The 21,927-nt window shown below is 39.6% G+C and overlaps 1 protein-coding gene across 2 annotated transcripts in view; it reads left to right on the top strand.

Moving 5' to 3' along the window:
- The first annotated feature begins 6,157 nt into the window (after nt 1-6,157).
- sestd1 (SEC14 and spectrin domains 1) overlaps nt 6,158-21,927 on the top strand; it is a 33,323-nt gene continuing 17,553 nt past the window's right edge. The window contains exons 1-10 of one of the 2 annotated variants that reach the window (XM_075479174.1): nt 6,158-6,416; nt 10,553-10,622; nt 10,720-10,828; nt 12,850-12,940; nt 13,033-13,146; nt 16,124-16,237; nt 16,351-16,445; nt 16,545-16,600; nt 18,988-19,059; nt 20,068-20,216. In XM_075479174.1, the coding sequence (XP_075335289.1) occupies nt 10,568-10,622; nt 10,720-10,828; nt 12,850-12,940; nt 13,033-13,146; nt 16,124-16,237; nt 16,351-16,445; nt 16,545-16,600; nt 18,988-19,059; nt 20,068-20,216 (855 nt within the window). In that variant the 5' untranslated portion in view covers nt 6,158-6,416; nt 10,553-10,567. Of the gene's footprint in view, nt 6,417-10,552; nt 10,623-10,719; nt 10,829-12,849; nt 12,941-13,032; nt 13,147-16,123; nt 16,238-16,350; nt 16,446-16,544; nt 16,601-18,987; nt 19,060-20,067; nt 20,226-21,927 lie in introns of both variants that reach the window. The other variant, XM_075479173.1, reaches the window with a different exon arrangement.

Below are 21,927 nucleotides of genomic sequence, written 5' to 3'. Positions count from 1 at the left end.
TTAATTCCTATTGGCCCTTACAGAGGACATCCTGGGCTTGTCAATGATATGACATGTGTTTGGGTGGAGTCTTGACAGAATTCTCTTCCTGGTTCTTCAAAATGGCCGAGATCACAACGAGCACATTTTAGGGAAAGAAGAAAGATAAGTGTATAATTGTGTAATTATGAGCTTTGTGAGTTTAATATTCAGATTGATTCTAGTAAATTAATATCTAAGGAATAGTTTAGATGAGTTTTCAGAGGAGTGTAATTATTTTTTCACCTAAAAAATATCTCGTTTATGTGTGTCCTCCATAGAGGACATCAGGATGTGCTAACTTTTTTTTCACCTGTTTTACACAATAAAATAGTGTAAAACATCTGCATCTCAAAGAGGAAGAACTGCTTCATGGAGTACCACAATCCAAAACCAACCCAGAACTAACACACCTGATTCAACTACACTAATCAGCTAACTCTTGATTTGTTAAATAAGGTGATGGGAACGACTGGCTTAAAGGATGTGGCCATTTTACTTTCCTTTGTGCCAAAGTAACGTAGGCTACCTTTGTTACATTACGTTACTTTACTACGTTACCTTGGCTGAGTATCACCTCTCTCTCAGGAATATTCCTTGCACCAAAAACTAAGGTTCAAAAGAGTTCAGTTGTAAATGTACAACCTTAAAGGTGTTCAGAGTTCAGAGGTAAATGTACAACTCTAAATGTGTCCCAATGTCCTCTCCAAAGGAGAATAAAAACATGTTTTGACATTTTTTTTAGTAATGTTTTTTTCACCCCAAAGACTTAACGACGCTGAAGTTGGCATCCGATTCGCCAGCCTCCGATTTGCGCATTAAAGGGGTGGGCATAAAGGGCCATTTCACTGCTTTTTTCTTTTGCATTTTGATCGACCAAAACAAGGTCCTGTATGGAAACTACAAAAGTTACACTGCTCAAATCTGGATGGAATTATTCTAAAGAGGTTATAGATTCATTAAAATCTTGTTTGGGATTTGTAAAACCTTTTTCTGATTTGTGAAAATACAGAACAGGGCCATTTCACTGCATTTTTGGTATTCTGATCACCCTGAACTAGGTCCTGTATGGAAACTACATTACTTAGACTGCTCAAATCTGGCTGGAATTATTCTAAAGAGGCTATAGATTCATTAAAACCTTGTCTGGGATTTGTGAAACCTTTTTCTGATTTGTGAAAATACAGAACAGGGCCATTTCACTGCATTTCTGGTATTCTGATCACCCTGAACTGGGTCCTGTATGGAAACTACATTACTTAGACTGCTCAAATCTGGATGGAATTATTCCAAAGAGGCTATAGATTCATTAAAACCTTGTTTGGGATTTGTGAAACCTTTTTCTGATTTGTGAAAATGCAGAATAGGGCCATTTCACTGCTTTTTTTGCATTTTGATCGACCAAAACAAGGTCCTGTATGGAAACTACAAAAGTTACACTGCTCAAATCTGGATGTAATTATTCTAAAGAGGCCATAGATTCATTAAAACCTTGTTTGGGATTTGTGAAACCTTTTTCTGATTTGTGAAAATACAGAACAGGGCCATTTCACTGCATTTTTGGAATTCTGATCACCCTGAACTGGGTCCTGTATGGAAACTACATTAGTTAGACTGCTCAAATCTGGATATAATTATTTTAAAGAGGCTATAGATTTATTAAAACCTTGTTTGGGATTTGTGAAACCTTTTTCTGATTTGTGAAAATACAGAACAGGGCCATTTCACTGCATTTTTGGTATTCTGATCACCCTGAACTGGGTCCTGTATGGAAACTACATTACTTGGACTGCTCAAATCTGGATAGAATTATTCTAAAGAGGGTACAGAGTCTTTAAAACACATTTTATTATTTGTGAAAACTTTATTTGGTCATTGAAAATTCAAAAAGTTCCTCTGAGCTTTCTTTCTTCTTTTCATTTGGACCATCCAAAACCAGAACCTGTATGAAAAATGATTAAATATGGGTTTAATCATTGATCACATGATATAAATGATATCAAACACACTTTAGAATTTGTGAAACCTTTCTTTGTCCCAAAATTCACAGACGTCCTCGCCTCTCCATGTTCATTTTAATTTCCATGAGGATCTCCTGTCTTTCACTACATGGGAAAAAGAAAAAGTTCATGCATTTTACGTCACAAACTACTTACAAGAGTCTTCTTCACTTGTTGACTTTATTCTCATGTTCTTTTATCTAGAAACAATGACTTCTCTCACCTTTCTTCCATCTGCCCGTGGTCAACCTCTGCCACCGATTCAATCCGTCTCATTTTTCTGACTACTTCCAGAGCCTTTATTGTTGCCTGGATCAGACATCCCATAGTCCAACCATTAATATGCCCTATTCTGTATTGGATGCTTTGATGAAATCTGCATCACAAATTTATTGCCGTCATCTCATTAATCTTTCCACTAACATGTGGTATCATTTCAGACCCTGCTTGTCTTCTCCTGCTCCCATCATAGTCATCTTACCTCCCATCTGAGTGCAGACAGGACCTTCTTCATCCCTTTATTAACACTATCTTAGATGTCTGTAAAACAACTGTTCAACATTGTCTTTGCCTTACAGCCCTTTAGCCTGTTTGTGAATGTGATAACCTGCCATTGTAATAATGAGATTAAAAACTGTCTATTTGGCTAAAGTTTGTTTCCAGTTGCCATTTTACAAGACACGTCAAGAAAATAAAAATTTATTTTATTTGACATATTTAATGTAAAATAATAGGTGGTTAAGACCAAAAGTAATCATTAGGTTGTGCTTACATGATTTAGAATACTGTACATGGACATATGTATCTGTTAGGATGGCCATGTAGCAGCTGGATACGCAAGGTAGGAGGCTTGAGGCAGAGGTAGTGATGAACCAACCGGGTGTTTTATTCACCAACATTTACATCAATCATACACTTTAACATGGACACATACTGCGGACCAGGAGCACTGTGGTCCTGGCAGCATTCGTAGTAACAGGACCAACTCTCTCACATGGTACAACTGGCAGCCTTATATCCTACTCTGGCTCCACCAACCAAACCCCTGGGGGATTCTGCTCCTCCCATTACACATCCCCATAACAACAACACACAAAAACCTTAAAATACATTTACCCTCTATTATAAAATCAATCAATTCCTAGCATGTCTAAACAAAAGTACCAAATCTACCAAAGACTTCCCCTAACTGATTCTGGTGCACTCCCCCCTACACTAATCAGCACATGGTACGACCCGGAACCTTCAAATGCTGCAGACTGAATGTAGGGACTCTTTTGACCGAGCACCCTGGAGAAGAGACATAGGTGAATGACTTTACACACAAATTTCAGAATTCACAATTCCAAACAGCATAGTCACCTCACAGATTATCACATCCTTTAGCTACATGTATCCTTATCACAGAGCATTTCAGGCTGCTAACTGACTGGATGTTTCCCTTTACAGGCCTGGTCCCCCCTCACTCCTCGCTGAGGGCAACACAGAACTTGCACACCCACTTGTTGTTAATATACACATTCAATAAAACATTTGACAATTTATTTATGCCACATTATTAAAAATACTACTCATGTGACCTCATAGACCAAAAGTCAGTAATGAAGATTACCTTCATTACAGTAGCCCATTTTCCCGTTGTAATTTATTTTACTCTACTCTGGAGCCACGACAACACTACACATTTTTAACTGACCAAACTACACACTGTACTATCTATATTACAACAACTTAACAAGAAGTTTATTTCTCACTGGCAACCACTTGAAGATATGAAGAAATGGTATAACCCAAAAGACATCTTCAACATTCCAGAAAGACAAATCTTGATTAAAGGATAAGACCGGTTTTTTGACATTGGGCCCTTGATTTCACATTATAACATGATGTTCTACTCACCCCTGCTTGTTGTTGGTCATTTGGAGCTGTTCCGAAGATATTCGAGAGGCGTCTGGCTGCTCTCTTGAGATATTCGGCCATGAAACGGTTTCCTATGGGCAAGCTTATACAGGCACAAACTATGCTGTTTATAATTTATTAATTACTGTACACTAGCACTGATAACGTGGAGGTGCGTCGCTTACTTAAAAAAATCCGGGTTACTGTAATTTTGAATTTTTGTCGTAAAGTGGGTGTTACTGACGTCCTCGTCGTGCTACTGCCACAGACAGCCCACAGACCTGCTGCCTATTTATTCATTCGGCTAAAATTCAAAATTAGTAACCCGAATTTTTTTAAGTAAGCGACGCACCTCCACGTTATCAGTGCTAGTGTACAGTAATTAATAAATTATAAACAGCATAGTTTGTGCCTGTATAAACTTGCCCATAGGAAACCGTTTCATGTCCGAATATCTCAAGAGAGCAGCCAGACGCCTCTCGAATATCTTCGGAACAGCTCCAAATGACCAACAACAAGCAGGGGTGAGTAGAACATCATGTTATAATGTGAAATCAAGGGCCCAATGTCAAAAAACCGGTCTTATCCTTTAAGTAAATGTATTTCAACCTTACATTCACAAATTGTCTTGTCTGGTATAGGGTTAACTCTAACAGCAACATGTAATGTTTAATATCCAATTCATCAGTGCACATAACACATAATGGCAAAATACTATGGGTTTGATAGACGATATAATTAGGAAGTTGTGGTACAGTATCTAAGATAGTGTTAATGAAGGGATGAAGAAGGTCCTGTCTGCACTCAGATGGGAGGTAAGATGACTATGATGGGAGCAGGAGAAGACAAGCAGGGTCTGAAATGATACCACATGTTAGTGGAAAGATTAATGAGATGACAGCAATAAATTTGTGATGCAGATTTCATCAAAGCATCCAATACAGAATAGGGCATATTAATGGTTGGACTATGGGATGTCTGATCCAGGCAACAATAAAGGCTCTGGAAGTAGTCAGAAAAATGAAACGGATTGAATCGGTGGCAGAGGTTGACCACGGGCAGATGGAAGAAAGGTGAGAGAAGTCATTGTTTCTAGATAAAAGAACATGAGAATAAAGTCAACAAGTGAAGAAGACTCTTGTAAGTAGTTTGTGACGTAAAATGCATGAACTTTTTCTTTTTCCCATGTAGTGAAAGACAGGAGATCCTCATGGAAATTAAAATGAACATGGAGAGGCGAGGACGTCTGTGAATTTTGGGACAAAGAAAGGTTTCACAAATTCTAAAGTGTGTTTGATATCATTTATATCATGTGATCAATGATTAAACCCATATTTAATCATTTTTCATACAGGTTCTGGTTTTGGATGGTCCAAATGAAAAGAAGAACGAAAGCTCAGAGGAACTTTTTGAATTTTCAATGACCAAATAAAGTTTTCACAAATAATAAAATGTGTTTTAAAGACTCTGTACCCTCTTTAGAATAATTCTATCCAGATTTGAGCAGTCCAAGTAATGTAGTTTCCATGCAGGACCCAGTTCTGGGTGATCAGAATACTAAAAATGCAGTGAAATGGCCCTGTTCTGTATTTTCACAAATCAGAAAAAGGTTTCACAAATCCCAAACAAGGTTTTAATGAATCTATAGCCTCTTTAAAATAATTATATCCAGATTTGAGCAGTCTAACTAATGTAGTTTCCATACAGGACCCAGTTCAGGGTGATCAGAATACCACAAATGCAGTGAAATGGCCCTGTTCTGTATTTTCACAAATCAGAAAAAGGTTTCACAAATCCCAAACAAGGTTTTTATGAATCTATAGCCTCTTTAAAATAATTATATCCAGATTTGAGCAGTCTAACTAATGTAGTTTCCATACAGGACCCAGTTCAGGGTGATCAGAATTCCAAAAATGCAGTGAAATGGCCCTTTATGCCCACCCCTTTAATGCGCGAATCGGATGCTAACTTTAGCGTCGTAAAGACTTATGTGGTGTAAAAAAAAAAGAAATCCAAAACCTTTTTTTTTTCTCTGCCAAGCAGTAGGCTTAGTAAGTAAGTCTAAGCTGTTTCTTTCATTTGATGATTTTAACCTATTGCACTTGGTGTGATTAATAAATACTACCCAGTAATCTATTATTTTCCCTCTGGTGTCAGTATTTGCCATGTACAAGTCAGTCGCTGTCGCGAGGTTTTTATTTGGAAAATCGCTTTTCCCGGAAATCGTTCCCGTTGATTCGACTTTACTGAGACTGCGCAGTGGAACGAGCTCCAACGCCTGCTCTCTGTGGTTCCACTGTTGTTGGAAGCGGAGGAGAACAAACTAAGATCTTCATTGTTTTTCATGGAAAACCCTATTCGGTATCATCTGATAATTCAGCCTTAGAGGAGGAGAAGAGAAGAAAGGACGAGGAGGACAAGGAGAGACGGCGGAGAAGAGGAGGAGTACTGGGAGGAGAAAAACGGGACGGTGGGCAATGCTGCAGATTTAACTGAAAGGTAAGAAAATCCACCGGATCAATACTTAGAACCGATTGATTCCAAAGTTTTACGATGCTGGGCGGATCATGGCTGTGGTGAGGGTGGTTCCAGCCGCAGCAGCCGCAGTCTGCTGCTGCTGAATGTAGGTCATTGTGTCTGTGGGTCGAGCCGAACCGAGCATAGTCAAACCGAACGGAGCCGTGCCGGGCTGTCCTGCAGCCGCAGCAAGGCCGCAGGAAGGCTGAGGAAGAAGAGAAGGAGGAAGGCTACTACAGTCATCACTGAAATGAGTTCTGTTGGATTCTGAGGCAGATAATGAAAATAAAAATGACCACGTTTGTGTCAAATGATTATTAAACTGAAGCAAAGTTAGTTGGGGGGGGGGGGGGGGGGGGGAGAATTTGCATTCAAAGACTAATAATAGGTACATGAGTAACACAGATGAAATTGCAGAAAGTGAATTTTGGATTGAAACATTTTATTTTCAGAACCCTTGATTTGCTCGCTTCTTCATCAGGAGTGTTTTTTTTTCCAGCCAGAGTTGCCACATAAAGTAACAACCCCCAAAAGTGCCACGACGAAGAAATGATTTCAGCTCAGATATTACAAAATCATGACTTTTTCTCTTTCTTTTTTGTTTTTGTAGAGATATATTATACTTTATCCCCATTCAGTTCAGAGAGAGAAATCATTCCTGTATGCTTGGCTAAAACCGTCTCCATCTTACCGGGCAACCAAATAAAACTATCATATAATAAACATCCCACTGTCATAAACATCTCTTAACTCCAAAACTAAGGCGAGGCAGGTTATACCTTCACCTAAAGGAGCAATTTCATTATTTTATTACAGTACTCAACAAAAGTCTTGAGCCTCCCCCATTTCTTTAGATATTGCCAGGAAAACAAAAAAATAGATGCAGTGATTCATTGAAATGTGCAAAACAATGTTAATACACCACAAAGGCTTGAAAGTCAGTATTTGATATGCTCATTTTTATTCTTCGACACAGCCTGAACCCTTTTAGATAAACTTTCTTGGAATTTCTTAAAGTAGTCTTCAGGAATACTTCTCCAGGCTTCTTGAGGGACATTCCAAAGCTCTTCTTTGGATGTTGGCCTTTTGTTCCGTTCTCTGTCAAGATGATCCTACACTGCTTCAACAATGTAGGCAACAGGTCTCATCACTCCATGAGACCTGTTGCCGCTGAGTTTCAGTCCACTTCTTATGTCTTTTGGCATACCTCAGCCTTTTCTCCCTGTTCTCCCTGTGTTTTCTCTTTAAGAATGGCTTTCTTTTCAGCCACCCTTCCATGAATATCATTTCTGATGAGGCTTCAGTGATCAACTGAAGGCCCAGATGCAACTTTCAGGTCCCGTGTCAGGTATTTGCTGGATTTTTTTCCTTCCTTAAAGTGATACTCCGGAGTAGATTCAACCTGGGGTCATTTGAACCGTGACATCCAGCCAAGTAGCCCACCCGCAGTTTTTTTCGATATTGGCTGAACATCAGCTGAGTTACTGAGTTATCCCGAATAGCTTCGTACAAGCGCTAATGGATCCTGGTCCGTATCTCCAAAAATACCACACTAAAATCCCATGCCATGACACCAAACTTCTACAGTAGTACAAATATGGTCTGTACTCACCAAACGATGCATTTGGAAGTTTGAAAATAGTCCAGGAGTTTATTATTATCAACACAAGCCTGATAGCTTCTCTACAGCTAAAGCTGCGTCGACGTCACTTCAGGGAGCTGGGAGCTTCAAAGTAAAGGCCAATTTATACTTTTTGATGCTGACGGTTGCAGAGGCTCTGCAACCGTCAGATCTGCTCTGTGCGCGACCACGCCCCCCCGCGCAGAGGCTCTGCAACCGTCGTCGCGCACCTCAAAAAAATCCTGACAACGCGTCAGACGGTTGCAGACCCGTGCAGACCACCAACGGAAGTGCGCAGACAAAAGCGGCTGTGATTGGTCCTCGGTGTGCCTTTCCGGTTGTCTGTGTGGCTTCCACCTTTGCATTTTCGCCAACTCCAAAAAAAAAAGCTGTTCTTCTTCGATGTCGAGCAACTCCAAATCCATATCTTGCATACACTTTTTCTTTTTTGTAAAAACAAACACTTCCGCCAGCGCCGCCGAAGTTCTCGTCACCGCCCACCGAAATTCTCGCGAGGGGAAACTGCTGTGCGTCCCGAGAAATTCCAGACTGAGGTTGCAGAACCATAACATGAAAAGTTGTTCGTGACCAGAGCAAAGCAACACGTCAAGACGATAGACGCAGAAGTATAATCCGCCCTTAAGATGAGGGTTGATCTACTACTGTAGACAACAAAGCAAGGCTGCTCAATTTCTCCATTGATAAAATAATTTCACAACTCTACAACATAAAAATTCATAAAAAAAAACATGTAGAATATAGCATATACTTTGTTGTCTACAGTAGTAGATCAACCCTCATCTTACTTTGAAGCTCCCAGCTCCCAGAAGTGACGTCGACGCAGCTTTAGCAGCAGAAAAGCTATCAGGCTTGTGTTGATAATAATAAACTCCTGGACTATTTTCAAACTTCCAAATGCATCGCTTTGTGAGTACAGACCATATTTGTACTACTGTAGAAGTTTGGTGTCATGGCATGTGATTTTAGTGTGGTAATTTTGGAGATACGGACCTGGATCCATTAACCCTTGTACTAAGCTATTCGGGATAACTCAGTAACTCAGCTGATGTTCAGCCAATATCGAAAAAACTGCGGGTGGGCTACTTGACTGGATATCACGGTTCAAATGACCCCAGGTTGAATCTACTCCGGAGTATCACTTTAAGGACATCACTTTCAGATACTGTTCATCTGCTTCTAGATAGTTTTTTTTTTTTTTAGGCCTGACACTTCTTCTTTTGTCCTCTTATTTGTGCAGTTTCCTCAAATGGACACACTGTTCACCATGTTGATACATGTCAAGTTTTCATCTAAAAGCTCTTTGGGAATTACCTTGTTGGTGCAAAAATGCTATTTATTTTTTCATAGATCTTTGTGACAGCCTGCTAGTGCCTAAGATACAATTTAAAATTGGTTCCCTGCTAAGTTGTCTGTTATGTTGAGACACAACACTAATTTATCCTTTGTGTAAGGACCTTTTTTCATAGTCATAGGTCCGTGTTAAGTGGCTCGATTAAACAAGCAAATTCCTCTGACACGAAGAATTCACTGAAAATAAGTTTTAAAAAGCAGCCAATGTCCAAAGGAAAGACCTTCGGACAGCCTGGAGAAATGTTCCTCAAGACCACTTTAAAAAGATTAAAAGATTATTGGTCATCTCGTTTTCACGGTTAAGTTTTTAAGTAACTAGCTGTATCTCCAAACAAAAACACGTGAACTTTATAGTTGCTGTCAGATCCCCCAAATCCCAAAGCCATTTACTTAAAAGGAGATGGAATTATTAGTTACGAGAGTACAAGTTTACAAAACAATATCAGTTATGAACTGACTGAGGGATGAAAAGAGTTCCAAGTGCAAAGTGAGTGTTTAAAAAAAAAAAAAAACAGTGTTGAACCGATAACTAAATCAAACCAAACACTAAACTGATGAAACGGTCAGTAAATCACATGCTGAGCTGAAGCCAACAATTTTAATCTGTTGGGAGAAACGCCAGATGAGAGAAAATCTGGCGTTTTCGGTTGCTCCGTCGCATATCAACTTGTTTTTTGTAAAGGCAAAAAACACCTGAAGCAAGCTTAAAAGTTTTTAAGATCTCACCATTTACATTATTATGATGATTCATTTTTGACATTACCTTACTTGTCCTGTGATAACCTGCTGTGATCTCTACAGTGAGATTTCTGTGGGTTTGTTTTTTTTGGTGAATTCAAATTCTCTAGTATTGCTTAAATTCCACTAGAGCTTGAGGATTCAGAAGCCAATCTATAATTACAAACAGCTGTGGGCTGGTTTCTCTCACCCGATTTGTAAAACTAAGTTTGCATATTGGCTTCAGAGAGCGTTACTGACTTGTTGTATTACATTATGACCGGGTCAGGAAAGGACCTTTTTATTGCCCATGTGATGTTGTTGGAGTTTAAAAATGTCTTTGTAAGTGAGTCGGTAAACCTTTTGTGAATTACTGCTCTCTCATTTTTCTGTACATATGTTGATTCAGATATCCAGCGTTACCATGGAAGCTACCACCATGCTTCCCGTCCTCAAGAAGAAACTGGCCTTTCTGTCAGGTAAAAGACATTAAGACGTGTGCATCTGTTACATCAGTGTTAGGTCTCTGTCATCAGTGATCTGACTTCTTTATGTGTCTTATGTCTGTCTTGTTAGGAGGAAAAGACCGGCGCAGTGGTCTGATCCTGACCATACCCCTCAATTCAGACCAGACCAGCATGGAGGAGCTCAGCGCCACACTGGACTACCTGCTTAGTATCCCCAGGTATGCACACTCATAAAAGCAGTTTAATCGTGTGTCTGTGTGCTGTTTTGTTAATGCCTTCAGATCTGTTTTATTTGACTTGTTAGTTAAGAGCTGCTGGATCTGAACCTTGTGTCTTGGCTCCAGTTGTGGATTGCAGCATGTTCAAATTTGCTGCAGGAAGCTTAAAAGATGATCCAACTTTTTAACAACTTGTGTGTGACTTGTGTATGAGACAACCCCACATCCACCCAACAAGATTTCTTTTTTGGGGCTATGTAACTGTAAAAAATGGAAGCCATCTTCACTCTGCCGTTTGGAGGTCCTCATCACGATGTTTTCTTTCTGCTGCTATTTTTGGCTGCTCGTCAGATGACTCGGTCCCTTGTCCATGTTGATCTCTCATTTTCAAAAGCAGTTTATATGAGGTTTAGCCCTCTGAGATAGTTTTTGTAAAGGGACTTTCCAGCAATACCAATATTCCGTATTCAGGTGTTATTTTTGTTTCTATTATTATCTCTTATGATAAAGCTTCAGCAATGTTGCAAGTGCCAGGAATGGTACTAATATATGTTATATTCCAAATTATGTTACATTGATTTATGAGGGGTTTTTAATCCAAAGCAACACATTGGGAAGCAATGCCTAAAGATACTTTGACATGAAGACTTGAAGAAGTGGGGATTGCACTAGCAACCTTTTGTTTGAAAGACAGGCGCTCTCCCTCCTGAGCTACCATTGCCTGAAAACTAAATAAAACCCAGTTTATAATTTAGTGGCCTATGTGTGTTGATAAATCTGCCACTCCGCTTGATTATGATTTTAACTGTCGGCGTAGCTGCGCTGCCTGTCAAAGCGTGAGTAACTGATAGGTTTCAGCAAGCTAGTATTTGAAATGTAAAGATACTGTGACCACACAACATTAAAACCACTAAAATGTGGGGTTAATAATGATGAACTGAAACTTGATTTAAAGATTTCAACTTTATTTAGATTTGAGTTTTATATGAACATAAAATATTAACTTTGTTTGTAACATTATCAGATAAGTTCTGATAATGGAGGACGTTAAGTAATCCACCTGATTGTAGACTTTTCCAACCAACGCTTAAGAAACCTCCTTTGGCATTTTGCTATGTTGACATTCCCGTGCTTCTTTTTGCTTTTTTTTAATTTTTTTTCCCATCCAAGCACAACCCCTGTTGGGATCTGCACACTCTGATGGCAGAAATGATAATGATACTAAAGCGCTCTTTTAAAAACAACCACAAAGTAGTTTGCCCCAGCGTCACAGTGCCCCGCCACAGCTAAAACTGCTCAGGACCAACGCCAAGATTTTGGGCCTGGTCTTCAAACTTTCCAGATCCCGATCTAACCGAGCAGCGACAGGACGCATCAGAACAAGCCTAATCCAATTCATCCTACCCAAAAGTTAGATGCTAAAAGATCCACTGCCAACATCTCAGAATTAGATGCCACAGTACATCCTTAGAGCTGTCGGGTGGTCATAATGTTATGGCTGTTCAGTTCATAGGATTAATTACCAGAAAATTAGCTAATTCCTTTTGTGTTGTAACTGAAGCTTCTTTGTTCCTCGTTGTGGCTCCCAGGCTGGACACGTTTGCATGTTGGTGTGTCTGAGTCATCACTGATATGGCTTCCCTTACATGAAGATCCATATGACCTGCTGAGGGGCTCCAAATTAGATTTTTAATTTTTGTTGTAAAATGCTGCTGCATCTCTGATCTATTAGTGAGTAGATTGATTCACTATTGAGTAGTGAGTAGTGTCTCAGCTGCTAGTTGAACTAGTTTGAATATGTCCCAGAAGTATGACAAAATGTATAGTAATTTGTAGTCGTAATTTAATTGAAATGCAATTCTCTGATTAAAGAACGGATTCTCCCACTCTAAGAAACTGGAAACCCACTGAATTTACACACAGAAGGAATGTTTTGACCGGGGTAATAGGTGTTGATCAAAATGCATGTAAATGCTAGTTAGTGTTTTCATAGAAACAATGAATTTTCTTTTCTCCCTCAGTGAAAAATGTAAGGCTCGAGGTTTCACCGTTATTGTGGATGGGCGGAAGTCTCAGTGGAACATTGTGAAGACTGTGGTGCTCATGTTGCAGGTACAAACACATTTAAAATCCCTCCAGACCCAGTGCTGACTTTACATTAATTTGTGTTAGTTTTAATAGCGACGTTGTGGATGTCGTTTCAGAATGTGATCCCGGCAGAGGTGTCGCTGGTCTGTGTGGTAAAACCTGATGAATTCTGGGATAAGAAGGTCACACACTTCTGCTTCTGGAAGGAGAAAGACCGGCTGGGCTTCGAGGTGAGCCTTGCCTGCAGCTTCCTTATCACACCAGCTTGTGTGCAAATGTCTAAGCACGTACAGCCCAGTTAAACCTCATGTCATGTAAGCAGTGTAGCTGGCAGTGTTTGTCAGTTCTCCACATCAACGAAAGACATTTCTGTCCTTCGGGGGGTGATTGTAATAACTGGTGATCCCAGTACCCCAAAGTGTTCGGATCTTTTTAACTTCTCACGGTTGTATAACCAGGACTGCTTGTTAATTAGAAATCTTATGTACCACCTTTTGGCCTCTTCCTCACAAATACTAAAGAGGTTCTGTGCTGTTGAAGCAGAATAGAACTTGTTGTATCCTTTACCTAAGAAAATGTTTCTAGTGGAAATGAAAGGCTGGAATGGTTATTGTCACAGAGAGTGAGTTGAGCAACAAACGCATTGTTCTTGTAAATACTTGGCACAAAACACACCTCCAAGTTGTGGCTGATATAAACCAAATATAAATTCATCCAGTTACATTTACCTTGCATAACCTGCATTTGGAAACTCACAAAGAGTGTGTGTGTGTGTGAGTGTGAGAGAGAGAGTGAGAGATTTTTGTCCTGCCTCTATTACAACAGATGGTTTTACCAATGGAGATCAGTAGTCCCGCTGACCCAGATTTCTGCAGCCATGTAAGCTCCATGATTGTTGCTATGGTAACCAGATCAAGTTGGTTGGTTGGTCTGTAGTGACTTGAAAGTTGTTATAGAAACATAATCTGTCACAAATGATCTTTTGTTAAACAAAGAAAAAAAATCAAATTGGGGTTATCTGCTTTGAGCCTCGAGCAGCGACTGTTGGTGCGTTCAAGGACACTGGCATCTAAGGCTACGGCTACACGAAAACGAAACGAGGTTTTTTTTTAAAACGGGTACGAAAATTCTTGCGACCACACGGAAACGCGCTGCTGTCCAGACGAAAACGATGAAACGATGCAGTAGACACGCCACTGTGTCACGCCACGCTGTGAGACAATAGAGAAGTGTAAAAATTGGCTCACAGCGTCAACGTGTGACTGACGCAAAAACGTTTTAGCTGTAACAATGGAAACGAAACGAGGCCGTTTTCAAACTTTCCCACTCTGGAACCCGTTCTCAAAAACTATCGTTTTGGGGTAGTGGGAACGCCGGCTCCGTGTGGCCGCGACAGCGAAACGATAAGAAAAAGTATCGTTTACAGTGAAAAACGTTTCCGTGTAGCCGCAGCCTAAGAGTCAGCTTAGGAGAACGAATTTAAGCTAAGAGATGACTAAAATTCATATTTTTCTGTTAGAATAGAAAAATACTTTATTCATCCCCCGATGGGATAAATTCAAATTAGTCAAGTAGCTCAAAAAAATATAAATATTTACAATGATTGAATATTAGACAAAAATAATGATAATAATACTACTACTAATGATAATGATAATAAATTACTAAATAAATAAATTTGAGAAGAACATGTCAGCATTCACTGTTATAAAGCCCTATGGCTGTGGGGACAAAGGACCTCCTGAACCTCGCAGTCCTGCAGCGCAGAGAGATGAGCCTCTCACTGCAGCTGCTCCTCTGTCCTGCCAGGATGCTGTGGAGAGGATGTTTATTGTTCTCCAAAACAGAATCTAACTTCCTCCTCATCCGTTTCTCCACCACAGCACTGAGAGGGTCCAGCCTTCTGCCTACAACAGAACCAGCCTTTTTCACAACCAATCTTTTCATATTTTACGTTTTCTTTCAGGTACGAACAGAGTTTACGAGTGATCCAGACCTGTCGTAGGAGTTTCGTAAAATAGTCCCCTGTTATATATCAAGTTTGCTTGACGAGAACGCACGAAAAACCAACTGACAGCAGTTCAATGTTTGGACAACATACCCTCTCCTTCAAGGTCACATTGCAGGGGTTAACCCATCTCTGATTTACGGGTCTCGATCCCCTCGTACGGCTGTGAAGCAGTGCTTGTTGACCCTGTCCTTGTTTGCTCATGTAGAAGTTGTGAGTTGAGAAAGTTGAGAGGATGCATTTTGAAAGAAGAAACCCGTGGCACTCATCGTCTTGCTTATATTTCAGTACTTGCACACAAGCGCGCACACAGCTGTTAGAAGAGAGATTCCTGTGATGGTGCTGAAATGTGACTCATCTCAACTAAGGAAGGTGTTTGTGGATGACTCAGTGGGGTGTGTGTCGTACAGCTGCTCTAACGTCTGACCTAACATTTAAATAAACACACACCCTCTGTGTTGAGTCCAGGTTTACTGTTGGCATCTGCTGCAGTGACAACTGGGAGACAGACGCACTACCAGCTGTCTGTCCAGGTTTATCTGTGAGGCATCCCTTCATACAATTTTTGTTCAGAGAGCTTCATATAATGACACAACAGTACAGACACTTACGAAACTGATTTTATGCCTAAATGTTTAAGTTGGTGATGAATATGACTTCTTCAGAAAAGGTAGTCTTTCATAAACCCGTTTAGAATCTTGAAGGTTTCTCACAAACTGAATGTTCTGTGTCCAGATTTAGAAAACACAGAAAAGCTGAGGGTGAAATTTATCAAAGGGAAAAAATTTGATGCTTTAATCTGTGATCCAAGAAGGTTTTAGTCAGGAAAGAAGAAGGTCCTGATAACAAAAGTAAGAGAATTGTTTAACAAAGATTTTTTTTTTCTTACTTGTCAGTGCTTATTGCAGTGACTCTTAAATCTTAAAGACCCCTTAGAAAGAATTTAGAGTTTTACCTTAAACATTGAAGCTGGATAATTCTGCCAAACTGGCATATTGTCATATCTACAGAGAAACCTTGTCACAAACCATATGATTAGCGACCTGATCATCACAATAATGACTCCCTGTGGTGTTTTGTAGTGTCCATCGGCCCTGTTCAGATGTATTATCTCTTTTATTGTCCAGTTGACAATATAAACAACTGTTTTCTGCCTGAATACTCATGCGTTGTATGTTGGTGTCTCCGCTTCCTGTCAGGTGATTCTGGTTTCAGCCAATAAGTTGACTCGTTACATCGAACCTTGCCAGCTGACCGATGATTTTGGTGGAAGTCTGGAGTATGACCACAACGACTGGCTCAACAAGAGACTGGTAACTAGGTTATTTAAGTTCTTACTATTTTTATTTCTTTTTTAGAAATTAAAATGCTTGTTTCCATGATAACTGGACACCAAGCAGTTGTGAGCATTGGTCATTCTTTGCAGGTTTTTGAAAAGTTCACAAAGGAGTCGACTTCGCTGCTGGATGAGCTGTCGATTATCAACGACGGTGACAATAGCAGCTCGGTTGACAAGGACAAGTAGGCACACACACACACACACACGCACACACTCACCTACTCACATGTATGCACACACAGTTACAGTTTGAAATATACTGTCTGTCTGTCCTTCTGCAGATCTGCTGACTGTGCTCTCTTGCCGTCCTTTGACCCTGAGACTGTCCTTCAGACCGGTAAATAAGATTTTCTCTGATTTAAAACTCGTGTGATGGTAACAGATTTAAAAAAATTGAGAGACAGTCTCAGTATGCTGCCTTCAGTATATGTGCTGTGATACACTTTGGCAGTTAGACAAACTCCTTCCTGACATCACGACTCTGGAGACAGTTGTCCCTTGTCCACAGGTTTATTGATGTAAGAAAGAGTAAAACTAAAACACACAAAGACATAATGAATACAAATAAAATTGCTTCCTCTTTATGCTTACACACACACACACACACACACCATGTAAATATACTGACTCTTAAATGAGCTACAGTGCTTGTTTTTAACTGCTACTTTTCATGTATTTTTTCCTTTTTTTTTTTTTTACCTGCAAAACCATTGTATTTGAACCTATTTTAACGTATAATCAACTATTTATTCACACTTCTTCCCTTGTATGAATTTTAGCAACAGTAACAGTAAATATAATGACTCAATAGACTTCCTGCATAAACTTCTCAAAACTAAACATTGCCACAAAAATAATCTGTGAATCTGCGATCATTAATAACAATAAACTACTTGATACATACCAACGATGCCATCAAAGGGCATAAGATGCAGGCAGACTCAACAGGATAGAAAAAACTAGCAAAAACAGCACCTCTGAAGCGTGCTTCTCCTCACTTCCTGGTTATAAGCACCTGAAATGTTACATGTTTTTCCTGTTTCAAAATAAAAGATTTATCGATTGTCACAAAACACTCAGAGATCAGCTAAATAAAAGTTAGAAGCTCATCATTTGAAAGTTCTGTAAACAGGTGTTCAGGGTTTAACATTTTTTCAGATAAAGCCTTTTGAATTTGATATTAGAAGCTACATATTGAGGTTGTTTTTGTTTTCTGAAAAAAATCTAGATGAACAAGAATTTAATGCAGCTTTCTTCTTTTTAATATACAAACCTACATTTTCATTTATCACTCGGTGATGACTACAATATCTCAGTAACAAGAAGTACAGTAGAGCACAACTATAAACTACATCAAGATTTCCGGTCAAGCGAGCTGATATGTGGATGAAGGATTTGATAATGGGGCACACACACAGTTCTTCACTGAACAATCTTTGTGTTGTCCTCAAGATGCAAACATGCTTTTTTTTCTGGTAGAAAGAAAATTTAATAGGGCAAAGTGATTTACAAAGTCTTATACTATGTTTACTGTTGTGTAATATTTACCTAGCTCCATTTTTGTAGAAATACTTGGTCACAATACAAGCCAGAGCCCATGCCACACAGACAAGATTTCTGCTGCCACAACTGTACGAGATCAGCTTCTTTGATTGAATTCCAAAAGGCTTAAAGGGATGGGTCACCTCTTTTGACATGAAGCTGTATGACTTCCCATACTAGCAATATTGTGCATGAACATTGACTTACCACCTACTGCGTCCTGTGAGCCGAGTTCCGGCCTCGTTTTGGTGCTGTACGAAGGTAGTCCAGCTAGTTTGCTGGGGCCACAAAAATTAAAAAAACATTGTGTTAAAAAGAGTAACACATTTGCATCATTTGTTGACTGTTGTTTTGTTGTGTTGTTACTGATATTTATCTGCACTTTATGTCATATACTAGTTTATGTGTAAATTTTTATCTTTAGTGTAAATTTTAGTTTATGTCTTAGTTACGTGTCAAATTTAGCTTTCTGCACATTTGGAGTCTGGGAAAATGCAATTTCAATCACTGTGTAATGTACTGTTGCATAGAAGATTGACAATAAAGTTCACTATGACTATGTTCATGCACGATATTGCTAGTATGGGATGTCATACAGCTTCATGTCAAAAGAGGCGAACTATCCCTTTAAGACGGACATTACATTTTATGAATTTTATAATGGTTAATTAATAATTATGAGAAAATGTTAATTTTCAAAATTGTTGAGCAAATTTGTCCTTCCCATCACAGTACAAAAGGTAAAAAACTAAGGCCGTTTATAGTCAAAATAATAATTGAACCATCTCGCTGATTTGCCAACTATTTTCTGCTCATTTGTGTTGACTTGAGCTCTGCATAGTTCCTGAAAATGACTGTAGATTCAAGCAGTCAAAGTAAGTTTTCCTTGTGGTGATGCCAGCGCTCATACTGACCTGTTGGAGGAGAGAAGCGGTATATGAAACTAACAACCTAGTCTGACACCAAGACCCAGAGCCAAATAGGCAATGTTGGATGGATGTACTGTACAGAGCAGACTGTGTGTGTTTGTGTGTTGGGCAGAGGTGAAAGGAGTCATTGTTTGTGGTACCACCCGCCTCTCTCCACCAGCTTCTTTCCTAATGTAACAGCATGTAAACAAACACTGACGCATTATTGTTTCTCATACTTTCATAACCTGCCCCTGTCTCTGTCTGCCCGCAGGTCATGAGCTGCTGTCGGAGCTGCAGCAGCGTCGTTTTAACGGCTCAGAGGGAGGGGGAGGAGGACAAGCAGGTGAGGAAGCAGCTGTCGTAAAGATGTCTCTGTGCTGGGTCTGCTTGTGCATGGATAGATGAATGAAAAACAGAATTCTATCACAATAGTTTTTGCTTATTTGAGAGAAAAAAGTGTGACACAGTGTAAGCTTGTGCTGTGTAAAGTACTGCAGTTATAGGTAGTGTGGAGGACTATTAAAAACCACTTAGCATTAGTGGAGTGTAAACAGGAAATTGTCCACTAATTCAATTTACAGTGATTAAAGCCTCTTTTTATGGTATCTCCTGTAAGAGGCAGCACAAAGTACCATTAGAAATTTACTGGACAAAAAGCATGCTGGGATAGGTGCCATCATGGTGAAACGCAGCTTCCCTATGTTACTCTTGCTGAGCTAGTATTATAGTATTGCCTCTGTATTATTTATTATGTTCTGTTTTCATTTTTTTTTCTTCTCTCAAGAGCTCAATATATTAACTCTAGCTGTATAAATATTACATTTTAACAAGTCAGAGTGGATAAAAGCAATGTAAACTTTCCCAATAGAGACTATATTTCACTGTGATACAGACGTATTTAGAAATCAACATCATTCTTTCACTTTTTGACTCTCGGCCAGACCTCATCTCTCAACATTGGTGAAGACTCTCATGGATGATCGGAAGCAAATGTATGAAGCCATGTTCAGAAATCTGCTAAATAGTGTTAAAGAAAAGGAATGTAGACTGTTTAGACTACATATTTTTGCTGCTGTGGTATAAAGCCGCAAATCCATGTATTTTTGACTCTTTTTCAAGAGTTGGATGAGTAGCAGATCCAAAGCCGCATGCTTCTGCCATCACTTGTCATAAGGAATAGGTTTACATGCTCTTTTTAAAAAAAAATTATACTGCCTAGGTATTAGACTCCAAAAGAAAACGTATTTCCATAACCTGAAATGAGCCTTACAGACACCTTTTGTAAGTGTAAGGACATGACTGAAACTCTATAGATCGTCTGCCTGATTTATCTTTGATCTCTGACCTCCAGGTCCAGCTTGGTGCCCCATGGAGGAGGAGCTGCTGGCTCAGCCTCAGGTGATGAAGCTGCTGGACTCGCTCAGGGAGCAGTACACCAGATACCAGGAGCTCTGCAGGCAGCGAAACAAGCGCACTCAGCTAGACGAGATCCACGCCAAGGTCATGCAGGTGACACACGTCCTCCAGTACAGTGTACAGTGACCTATTCTTATAAATATGACATGCAGTTAAATATCTCAACTTGCATTTGGTAAACTATGTTTGGCTGCACTTAATAGGCAGAGGTCTACATTTTTAATCTAAATATATATATTTTATTACAACATTGGAGATGGTTTAAGATTTTAATAGTAAAGAGAAACAGCAAAGAGATTTAAGCGTATGTTCACTGCTTCTCATGTAGCCTTTCAAATAGGCAAGGCAAGGCGATTTTATTTATAGAGCACAATTCGTACACTTAATTCAAAGTGCTTTACAGCTACATAAAATCACAAGGCAATACAATTTTAAAAAAAGAATTAAAAATAAAAAAAAACATTAAAAATAATCATTAATTAGTTAATTTAAAAGTGAAGAGTGCAGATAAAATACTTTCAGTTGTCATATGCACAGCTAAATGGAACTGTTTTCAGCCTGGATTTAAACATTGTCAGAGTTGAGGCCTGTCTCACATCTTCTGGAAGACTGTTCCAGATGTTAGGAGCATAAAACTGAAATGCAGCCTCTGGGCACCAGTAGGAGACCCCTCCCTGGGGCAGGAGACCCCTCCCTGAGGTTCTCAGAGCCCGAGTTGGTTCATATGGCTCTTACCTGTCAGAGATGTACTTTGGCGCAAGACCATGAAGTGTAGTCAGATGAAGTCAGTGCAGAGACCTGAGCACTGGACTAATATGGCCGTATTTCCTGGTTCTAGTCAGGACTCGAGCAGCAGCGTTCTGGATGTACTGCAGCTGTCTTATAGCCCGTTTAGAGAGCCCAGTGAGCAGGCCGTTACAGCAGTCTAACCTGCTGGAGACAAACACATGGATTAGTCTTTCTAAGTCTGGTTTAGACACTATTCCTTTGATTCTGGCAATGTTTTTTAGATGGTAAAAAGCTGCTGATGTTATTGATTTAATGTGGCTTTTAAAGTTTAGGTCTGAGTTCAATATTACCCCGAGATTTCTAACTTGATAATTAGGTTTTAGAGATAATAATAATAATAGCGTTAATAAAAGGTTATGTTCCTAAACTGTACAAATTCTCTGTATATACTGGTGCTACAGTATTTGCCTCCTCAGTCTGTTCAACATTTTTGACCTTCTGCTCTCATAGAACTGTCTCAGTGAGCAGCGTCAATGCTCCACAGCTCTTTGGTACAAGTGTTATACTCTCTGGTGACTGGAGATCCTGCAGCCCCATGGGATGATGGGTAACACCACCATCTTGGAAATGAGCATTGGGTTGCTATAGTAACTGTAACATGTCGGTCACTAGCCTGGAAGATTTGAGGTTGGGGGGTTGGCCTAGTTCTGGATCGAAGTGTGTGTGTGTGTGTGTGTGTGTGTGTGTGTGTGTGTGCTCTTTAAAGCATCACTGACCTAATAAATACAATTGAGTCATGATCCTGATACACACATAGACTCACACACACACATGCTAGACAGTTTCAGATGTTACTGAGCTAATAATTGCTATGATGTAGTTTTCAGCTTCAACCCACAAAATGATTTAAGATTTTTTTTGTTATTGACAGCCACACAGGCAGTCGTTTTAACTTATTTTAATAATGACCACAATTACAATACAGTAAGTCAATGCAACCCAAGGCACATGGGTTAAAAGCGGAGGACAAATTTCGTATGTATGCATGACCAATAAATCTGATCTT

The sequence above is a fragment of the Odontesthes bonariensis genome, chromosome 12 (assembly GCF_027942865.1).
Source record: "Odontesthes bonariensis isolate fOdoBon6 chromosome 12, fOdoBon6.hap1, whole genome shotgun sequence".
NCBI classification, from domain to species: domain Eukaryota; kingdom Metazoa; phylum Chordata; class Actinopteri; order Atheriniformes; family Atherinopsidae; genus Odontesthes; species Odontesthes bonariensis.
Note: the sequence above shows the minus strand (reverse complement) of the source record. Positions and strands in the feature narration are given on the sequence as shown.